Source organism: Austrofundulus limnaeus, unplaced genomic scaffold (assembly GCF_001266775.1).
Source record: "Austrofundulus limnaeus strain Quisiro unplaced genomic scaffold, Austrofundulus_limnaeus-1.0 Scaffold17, whole genome shotgun sequence".
Taxonomy (NCBI): Eukaryota; Metazoa; Chordata; class Actinopteri; order Cyprinodontiformes; family Rivulidae; genus Austrofundulus; species Austrofundulus limnaeus.
The window spans coordinates 3,013,320-3,023,275 of NW_013952419.1; the positions used below are offsets into that span (position 1 = coordinate 3,013,320).

Below are 9,956 nucleotides of genomic sequence, written 5' to 3' on the forward strand. Positions count from 1 at the left end.
GAGCTACCCAATGCTTTTGCTGCCACCCATCCTTCTGTTTCGTGGCCCAATAGATCAGCAGAGCCAATGACTTACCAGCCTTTTCTGGTTGAGGACCTGCTCAATAAGTGAGGGTCTGGAAGGACGGTCCCCCACGGTCCCCAGGCGCTGTTTGTTCACAGAGACTGGCCGCTCCTCAGAGTTTTCCTGAGCAGCCACAACAAATACACACATAATTAAATAATAACAAAAACAGAGAAGAGCTAGAGAGATTTGTTGAAACTAGAATTTCGTCTCGGGGGAGAAAACGCAGAACCAGAAAGACACTAACAGCTTTAAAATCTGTAGGTGACGTTTTTAACTTCATAGCAAACAAGATTTGACAGGTGGAGAGGATTTGCATAAACTACTTCAACTTAGTACTGCCTGTACTGCTAACTTGTGTGAAAACTTTATCCAGTCAATGAGTACCATACCAGAATACATCCTGACAGGATTATAAAAATATGTTAATTTAGATGGTCTCTAGACAAGTCCAAGAAACATGGAAAGTGATGAACAAAACAACTGACAGGGTAATAATCAGGTTAGTACTTATAAAATAATATTTTTGTTTATTATTGTCATCAGTGAGTATCAGTAATATGATCATATAGTAAATAAGTAAAAGAAATATTTCACTGTTTGATTTTTGATGATTCATATAAAAGGTACAGTGATGGATTCAAATAAAGAGGTTCTGACTTACGTCCAGTTTCCCGCTGGACATGGCCTGGTCACTCTTCTTCTTCTTGTATTTGTCTTTATACATCTTGTTTCGGTGTTTCTTACACATCCACGGTTTCCTCTGCTTGGCCACCTGCGTTGTCGTCTCCTGGCATCCCTCGTAGGTGCACTGCTTGGGGGCGTTGTCGCCCTCCGAGGCCTCCTCGTCGTTGAGCTCCTCGGGGCTAGCTGCGCTGTCCCTGGGGTCAGAGGGGTCCATGACGTCGCTCTCCTCGTCCGGGTCGTCCATCATCATGTCGGAGACGTTGTTCTCCGCTTCGTGCGGCGTCACCACACTCCTGCTGTCGACCACCCCGCTCCTATTAACGTAGTACCTCTGTCCGTCCTTGGTGAGCAGCAGAGTGGAGTCTTTATCTTTGTTTGCTGCGGATGATGGAGCGTCCTCTTCAATCATGTCTGCGGTGCACAAAGAGGGAGCAGCTGACAGCTAACAAGCTTTACTATCCGTCCTTCACGGTTAGCTCGAGTTTACAATCATACTTACATGTTCTGAGCCACTTTATCCTACTCACAAAGTGTAACCTTTTTATAAATATATGTGTTTTATCGCCATCATTTAAAATGCTAGCTTTAATTGACTTGTAATCTGCGAAAGCAACAACACATGAACCCAGGTTCTTCTTCTACGTAGTGAAAAAAAGTTGCATTTCCGCCACCTACTGGCACATTCTTCGCTGATTGATTTCTTGTATAACAGCGACATCTACCGGTCAATAAATGAAGTGCACGTCATTTGTTATTTCTACGTTTTAATTTATAAAAAGCAAGCAAAAATAATAAAAAAGTTGTTTTATGTCATCATAGTCTACTATAATCTTTGTTTATATCGGTCTTTGTAATAGCTTTGAACCTATTTTAGTATAATGGTCCTTATTTTATATTTTAGTGCATTTTTGTCTATTATTCGTTGCATTTTGGGGAATTTATTTAGTGTCTCCCTGACTCATCTGATTTAAAAACAAATCTTAGAAATCCTAATAGTACTAGATAGACTAATAGGACATCATACAGTGTTTTTAATATTTTTTTCACCACATGTAGAAAAATATATTTGCAAAGCATTTGCTAAAGTATGTTTCTGAAGGTAAAACAAACTGTCTAACTTTCGGAATTTGGTTAGCAATATTAAAGAGAAAAAATAATCAAGCTTTTTAGCTTTAAAATGGACAAAAAAATCACATTATTTTTTTTCTTGCACACTGAAAGGTTACATTTTTATACCAAATTACATGTTTTTAATGTTATTAATTTAATTATTTGGTTTGGTCAAATGTTATCTGATAAMTTTTAGGTTGAATATTAGGGAATAACTTTACTTGCCTCCCAAATTTTTTTATATTTTTTATGATTAACATGCAACAAAAATGTCACTTTTTCCTCCCACTTGTGTTTGAAGCACTTGAACTGTAAAGCGCACGCGCACACACACACACACACACACACACACACACACACACACACACACACACNCACACACACACACACACACACACACACACACACACACACTTAACTCACCATAATTGGGATTCATAAACATGTCGAGTACCCTTCTAGTCAAGTACCCACCAGTACACAAAAAATGTAAATATCATAAAAGGGTCTTGTTGGAATGAAAGTGTTCATTCTACAGGAGAAAGCTAAATAAATCTATATGAAAGCAACTGAAAAAACACATTAATACTCTTAAAAAAGACACCAAGAGTTTGTTTTTCTTTAAACATTTTAATTATTTCTACTGCTGCTGTTAGACCATTGATGAACAGAGGTACAGGTATCAGTTGTTTACTTCTTTTTTTGTGGGGAAGGAACTCAAATGAGGTGGAGCACTTTGGTTAACCTCGTGCCGGAGAGTGTGGATTTCAACAGCACATCATATTCATACTGCAGCATCACTGTGTGTGTCTATGTGTGTGTGTTTGTGCGTGAGGATGAGAGAGAAAACACAGAAACATTGACAAGTGCAACAATTTCTGCTTAGTGAATTAAACTTTTAAAAAATAAACTGAAGCAGATCTGCATTTTTATTTTGTTTTTGTTTTTTTTACTCCTCTGGCTTAAAATTAGATAACTTTACTGGCTGTGACAACACTGCCTGAACAGAAATCAAATATCTTTATTTCACTGTAGACACATCCAGATGCCACATCAGTTTTTTTTAACCCAATGATCTCTGGATCGTTTCTTTTGCTGTTACACAACTCTTGTTCTTTTTTTTTCTTTTATTTGTACAATTCTCATAGACATACTACTAGTAAAGAAATATACTGTATTGCGAACTATCAAAATAAATAAAATTGTTATTTACATGAACATATAAAGAGTACTTTATCACTAATACAGCTTGTTTGAATAAGAATAGGCTACTGTATGTCTGTCATGCTTTCATCTAAAGAAATGAAGCCATGAATGAGGTTGTACAGAGCTCAAACAAACCTTTCTCCCTCCTTTTAACCTGACTGCTCGTCACTGGTGCTGCTGGTYTTCATCTTTCATTCTCTTTGTTTTTGATTATTTAAAAAAAAAATCTGCAAAAGTGTTTTGTCATCATACAAATAAAACCCCCCCTTTAAAACCAAATACTGGAAGAGAAACTCCTAAATCACAACCGTCGTAAAGTTTAAGTGAAGTTTTTTGATGGGGTGGTTAAAAAGAGGATTAATGACAGAACTGAGTGTGAATGTGAGGAAAAGAGAAGTTCAGATCTGGGTTTGCTACAAGCTTGTGGATGTGGCAGATGTTTTTTTTTTTTTTCTGTTTTGGATTGAGATGTAAAGAAAAAGGTAGCAGAAAAATGCACCATTATTGTAGTGTAAAATGTAAACCGTAACACTGCAGTCCAACGTTACAGAAAAGGCAACTTCAAWACCGTGAAGAGCAAAGTCAAAGCACAAGTTCTGTCTCTGATTACTGCTAACACATTTAGCAAAATTTCATGCAGTTCTGATTTTCCAATCTATCATTTTTCATCATTTCTACCCCACGTTACACAGCTTGAAGTTCTACTTCTAAACACTTTTTTCATTTTTTTTCATTGTTTTCCTTCCAAACTCTTTGAATAAGTTAACAAAGAAGATTTTCTATGAAAAAAAGCGATGCTTATAAAAATGTAGCGGCTAAAGAATAACTAAATTAGGTTCAATAAAACATGAACATTTGGATGACGTTCTCGTATTGCCGTAGAGCTGTTCCACCGYGAGGAAAAGTTTCCATGTTTTAGCCCGGATCATCACCGAAAGGCCAACTGTCTTTTGTCCTTTCTTGCTCCTTGAGCTCAGTAACATGTGCTCGGATGAGAGAACGTGAAAAAAGAAAAAAAAAGTTTATCCACATATTCCCCTTCTTCCTTCTGATCTTCCTTGTTGCCTCAGTCATATGCCTCCTGAATTCTTTGCATCTTTTAATTTTTTTAATCCACCCCTCCATCAATCTCTCCTCCTTGGAAAGATAGATTAAGGGATTTTTCATCGTTTGGCCCCCACCCCCCAGGATAAGCTGCTGGGTGTGTCTCCTCTTCCTCCTCCTCCGTACAGAGGGAGCTGGATGAGGATTACCTGCTCACCACCCCCACTCCTCGACCCTGGCCTACTCGAGAAGAGGCGAGCTGGGGGAGAGGACGGTGCTGCTGGCTGAGCTGATGGAAACATCATCAGAGTCCGATGGGGAGTTTGGGACCGGGGAAGGGTCAGGGGTCAGGGAAGCGGGGGCTGCGGGCAGGCCGGGGAGGCAGCTGGGAGGCTCCGCCTGGCGCGCGCTTGTCGTCAGTTCTGGATTCACAGTCTGGATCGTCTGCAAAGGCGGCCGCTTCACATGCGGGTGGCGTCTTCGTCTGAGAACCTGCCTCTCCTTATCAAGAGGGGTGGCCTGAAGGAAACCAGGGAGAACTCAGCATGAGACTTTAGGCCCTCGAGCAGCAAAGTARCTCAAACAATATGGAGGACCAAAGAGATGGACACAAGCCTGGAAGTTATCTGCAGATGTGTATAGTCATGAAGTACATTTACATCATTATAGTACTTAAGTATTTTTTAAGCATCAGTCATTTTACCAAGTATTTCTTTTAAATCTTAACTTCTACTTATATTTTGTTACATTCACAACATAAAAATTAAACTTTTAGGCTACTTCTTTACAATTAGCTGGTTACACGCTACAAAYTTAAATATGACCAGAACTTGTCATGAAATGTTTATGCACTAAAAAAAGTTGAGAAAACTGAGCAATTTACACATTTTCTTTTAAAGAAAAAGTTTTGTTTTTTACTCTCAGACATTTGTTTCAGTATTTTATACACCTCTGGCTGTTGGTGTTTAGATGGACAGTACCAACATCTCCAGTTTACTCTGTTGGTTGTGACAGCATTTGCTCAAAAGTTTGGCATTTTTTGGAGCTCAGTAGTCTCTAAGTGACACATCATATTGTCCTTTGCAAAAAGATTTTTATATTGACTTATTCCTGCCCCATTGTTAATTAAAAGAATCAACAATAACGCACCTATTTTTGTTGGATTTGTCTGTATACATTTTTTTGTGATTCGTTATGTATTACCTTTTTTTAACCAGGCWATTCCCATTGAAATCACTTTATTTCCAAATCATCTCCCCCAGAAAATACACTGAGATCTCATCAGTTCTTCAAAAATATTGTTCTCTGAAATCTACTTGTATCTTCTTGTGCCTGTTATAGCTTTTGGCTACCACCTTGCTAATTTTAGCTTTTAGCAACAGTTTTAGGAAGGGGAGAAGTGGTGGCGCAAAAAGGCAATTTCTTTAGTTCTTTGTGTTCTCTGTCATTTTCTTTGTCCTGGTGTATCTTTTTTTAAAGGGCCTGTGACACGACTATCCTTCAAATACAAAAAGTCAAAGAAGCATCTTTATACTTAAGAAAATTGGCATAGTACACATGATTTTACCCATTTTGTCACATAACTGGCCTATTTTCTTTTGAATTTGKCTCAGCCAAAGTGAAACAGGAAGTGACGTCAAAGGGGTACTCATTAATAAAATAAACTGACTGGTCTCTGTTTATTAAAACAAAATTATTTAAACTTTAACTCTTCTTCATCTCTCCTTGATAGAAACTAAAATAATCTAAAGAATCATCAGATTATTCTCTACAGTCTGTGTTGTTAGCTGTTGTWACAATGCTCTGTTTATATCTTGACATTACCCTTTGACATCACTTCCTGTTTCTTCACATGCAAATATCTCAACAACTGTTAATCGCAGCGATGTGGAATTTGTTTTGCAACATGTTATCAATGAAAAGCTGTCACAGGCACGTTAACTCTAAATCTCATGGTCCTCCATTTGTAAGCAGAAAAAGTCACAACAGAAACTGGATAATGACAGCTATATAATTAGATTTCATGAAAAAAGGCATCATGATGGGCAACAAAACGACAAACAAAACAGCAAGTGAATGTAAATAAAAGACACAAGCAAGGGTGGTTTCGTTGGAAAAGCAGTTTTCACATTGTGCACCGAGGGACTGTGACTTTCTTTTCAGAAACGTAGCTTTTGCAGGACGTGAGATAACTTAGACAACTTTTCACACATGCAGCTCCARGAGACACAGATAAACAGCAACACGACACGAGACGAGGCTTGGCCAGAAGACAAACAGCAATGCAGGAATAAAATCTGTGTTTGCAACGAGTGAAGGGGTGCAGCAGGGGGAGAAGCGAAAAGCTGAGCACGAAAAGCAAAACGATGCTGTAAAACCAGCCCACAAGCAGCATCCAGATGGGCAGCACTCAAGGGATGCAAGGGGAGAGGGGTGGTGCTATCAATTTGTTTTGWTTGCGAGGGGGGATTGTGACTCTGCTCGTGTGTACCTGATCCAGTACATGGCCGGGTGCTGGTAGAAATCCAACGACCCAGATCTCTGCATAGAAAAGCTGTCATCCAGCTGAACACAAGGAGAAACCAACACAATCAGTCCCAACACCTGAAGGAAGTAGTGGCGCCAACTTATAGAACAGAAACCTTTGAAAGAACTCTCTGCACAGAAGAATCTGCCAAACGAGCTGATTCATAGGAACTGTTTGTRGCGTTGACTTACAGAAATGACCGACACTCCTGCAGTGGTGTCGTTGACTTTCAGACCGGTGTTGAAGTGCTTCTTTATCTTTCCTGCTACTGACAGCTGGTGCTCGTTCTCACACAGACCCTCGTTCTGCAAGAAAAAAAAGGAGACAAAAAAAAAATCAGTGTTTCTGAGGGAGAGGAAACGCCGCAGCCAAACATAAAACTCAAAGAAACTGTACTCACAGTGACCCAAGGGTGCTCCAGCACCTGCAGGGCAGTATACCTCTGGTCCACCTCCACCTCCAGCATGGATCGGATCAGATCCTGCAGAGGCAAATAGAAAGGGGTGTTACGACTGAGAGCACACGAGTCAGTTCACATATGGCTGACAGGATATTCACCTTGGCTGCCTCTGACACGTTGTCCCAGTAGGGAAGAGGAAATTCTAGYTGTCCCATTAGAATCTGATCGAAAAGTGCTTCTTGATCATCGCTGCTCCTGCAAATGTTACCACATCAAACAAACAAACAAACAAAAAAACAAAAAAAACACACAACCCTTCGATTAAGAATGTCCACAGCAATGAAAGATGCACAGTTTAAATAATAACTTGAAATTGCAGCATAAGAAACAGTGACCTCTGGTGGTAAGTATCTAATTGCAACCAATACATTTTTGCTAAAGAACTGCTCATTTAAAGATAATTAAACAAAAACAAATGCCAATCACTGTTACTCTCTGTAACATCAGAGCAAAAAAGTGACAAAAGAAGTTTGGCTAGCTTACCCTCGAAAAGGCGGGAAACCACACAGCAGGATGTAGGTGATGACTCCAGCTGCCCAGATGTCAACTTTAAGGCCATACCTATCAGGATACAGAACTCCGTTAAGACATAATATTTTTTATTTGTCTTTATGTTTCTAGAACATAACAAAATTGTCATGTTGCCCTCAATAAGTAAATATATAAATACAATAATAAAGCTTATATATGTTGTGTTCTCCTTTTGACCTCAAGGTGCAGCAAATGGATGTGAGTATGACTGCAGGGAGGTAGAGGGGATGGAAGGTGGGCAGATGGATTGAACAGCTCTTGGAAAGAAGTTGTTCCTTAGTCGAYTGGTTGTGGTCTTAATGCATTTATCATTGTTTTATTTTACGTATTTAAAGGCAAAATACTGAAAATAAAAGAAAAAAATACAAATGGCTTTTCTCCTGTCTAGTTTGCTGTATCCTCACCCTGTTTCTGCAATGATTTCAGGTGCTACATATGTTGGGGTCCCACAGACAGTGTAGAGGGGTCCATCCACCACAGTTGCCAAACCAAAGTCTCCCAGCTTGAGGCTTTTGGTCCCATCTGCATGTTCGTACACCTAAAAAAATAACAATAAAAAAAAACACTCATGATCTTAAATAGCTGCTGTGAGGTCAGTAACCAAAACCTCAGCTTCAACACTGAATTCTACATGCGTTGCATTAAAGTTACAAACAATTTCTAATTGAAGTTGATGCTTTTTGAGGCTTCCAGTTGCTTTCAATTTGTCCACCTAGTTCTTTCGTACCAAGGCATTAAACAAAGCGTTAATTAACTCAGCTGAAAACCAAAAAAGACAGGGTGGGGGGTGGGTGGGTGTATATTAGGTGTGTGGCAATCGATGTGGCCTTGGAATAGTAGCTTTTTAAAGTGTGAATCTGACCAGAGCATCACTTGGCACATGCAGAAACAGCTCTTAAGAGTATGAAGCTGACAATAAAGATTTCAACAGAAGGGAGATGGAACGAACGAGGGAGTGTGCAGGAGGTGTGAAGGCAGCGCGGATGAGTCACGTCTTTCTGCGAGAGCGCCAAGAGTCGGGGATATGACTTCATCGTTCATTCAGAAAGGCAACAGGAAACAAGAGCAGGTGTAAGGTGGTGGTGGTGGGCGGGGGCAACACACTGCAGCAAAGTTATGTGAGCCGGTGTGCAGAGCGTGAACTCACCAGCAGGTTTTCTGGTTTGATGTCTCTGTGCACGATGTTGAGGCTGTGGAGGTATTTGATGGCGTTGGCCAGATTGTAGAGCATGCCGCTGGCGTCCCGCTCCGTGTATCTGTTGGCCGAGGTGATGGCGTCGAACAGATCTCCCCCCTGCGAAGAATATTTGAGCTGTTAGTATTGGAAACAGAATGCCACGTGTTCAGGGTTAAACAAAAAAATAAGTAGTAGTAGTCCTCAACTTAGAAACTCCTCCTCCCCTGTCTTTAAGGAATATCTTATTCCACTCCTCTGCTCTCTAAGTCATTTCTTTGTCATTATGTCACTCGTTCATCTCTTTTCTCTCATCCTGTCTGAGTGGAGTACACAGATTTACATAACTTCCTAATAGACAAATRTTTTAATATGAGAACTACCAAATGCACAAATCAGCCTCTATATTCTGTCCTTTGTTGAAATGCAAAATGTCTATATTATAGATACACTGATACATTTGAAGAAGAATATTTTTAGGTACAACACATGAGATGGGGCAGGGTTCAGTGGAGTCGGTGACATTGAGGGTGGGTCTCTGTGCTGGAAACCTTCCCTAAACCCCTCCAGAGTTCATGACGTTACCGTCTCTCGCTCGGTTCACCRGAGTTCAAAGTTTCCTCTTCTAGGCCTCAGGTTCACAGGCCAGGTCCAACATGGGTGATCGGTGGCACACTTTCACCTCAGTTGATCCTATTTTTCTGTCTCACTATCTCAGCCCGTGTCACCAAGGCAGCAACAGTTTTCCACCTCATTCATCCACTGCCCCCCGTCTCCGTCCTCCAACTTGGGACACGGTCACACATACGCACGTCTCCCCCACAGATTGGCTCGCGTCTATATTCTGTAGTACTCCACGCCACAGCGCGAACAGATGGATCACATTCTTGGCTTCTGAATTATGCACAAACATTTCTTYTTTCCAGAAAGCCAGAGAGAGAATGGAGAATGTGAACACACGAGCGCCTGAGGGGGGCCTGCACAAAACTGATTCTCTTGGTCTCATTCTGCACGACGTCGTCATTTGTCTGCACCGTCTGATTGGCTCTTCTGCTCTGCTTTGACGCACTCAAGCTTAATACAAGGATCACACACACGTGTGTGTGTGTGTGTGTGTGTGTGTGTGTGTGTGTGTGTGTGTGTGTGTGTGTGTG

At 40.6% G+C, this 9,956-nt stretch overlaps 2 protein-coding genes across 3 annotated transcripts in view; both read right to left on the reverse strand.

The window, feature by feature from the left end:
• rfxap (regulatory factor X-associated protein) overlaps positions 1-1,401 on the reverse strand; it is a 2,410-nt gene extending 1,009 nt beyond the window's left edge. Inside the window, exons 1-3 of the mRNA XM_014003295.1 lie at positions 1,250-1,401; positions 728-1,161; positions 76-186 (exon numbers count right to left, since the gene is read on the reverse strand). Of these exons, the coding sequence (XP_013858749.1) occupies positions 76-186; positions 728-1,159 (543 nt within the window). The 5' untranslated portion in view covers positions 1,160-1,161; positions 1,250-1,401. The remainder of the gene's footprint in view (positions 1-75; positions 187-727; positions 1,162-1,249) is intronic.
• A 1,087-nt stretch (positions 1,402-2,488) lies between these two features.
• The window catches only part of dclk1a (doublecortin-like kinase 1a), a 53,759-nt gene continuing 46,291 nt past the window's right edge, over positions 2,489-9,956 (reverse strand). The window contains exons 10-17 of one of the 2 annotated variants that reach the window (XM_014003297.1): positions 8,776-8,922; positions 8,033-8,166; positions 7,581-7,658; positions 7,196-7,292; positions 7,038-7,118; positions 6,829-6,942; positions 6,602-6,675; positions 4,470-4,629 (exon numbers count right to left, since the gene is read on the reverse strand). In XM_014003297.1, coding sequence (XP_013858751.1) covers positions 4,572-4,629; positions 6,602-6,675; positions 6,829-6,942; positions 7,038-7,118; positions 7,196-7,292; positions 7,581-7,658; positions 8,033-8,166; positions 8,776-8,922 — 783 coding nt within the window. In that variant the 3' untranslated portion in view covers positions 4,470-4,571. Of the gene's footprint in view, positions 4,630-6,601; positions 6,676-6,828; positions 6,943-7,037; positions 7,119-7,195; positions 7,293-7,580; positions 7,659-8,032; positions 8,167-8,775; positions 8,923-9,956 lie in introns of both variants that reach the window. The other variant, XM_014003296.1, reaches the window with a different exon arrangement.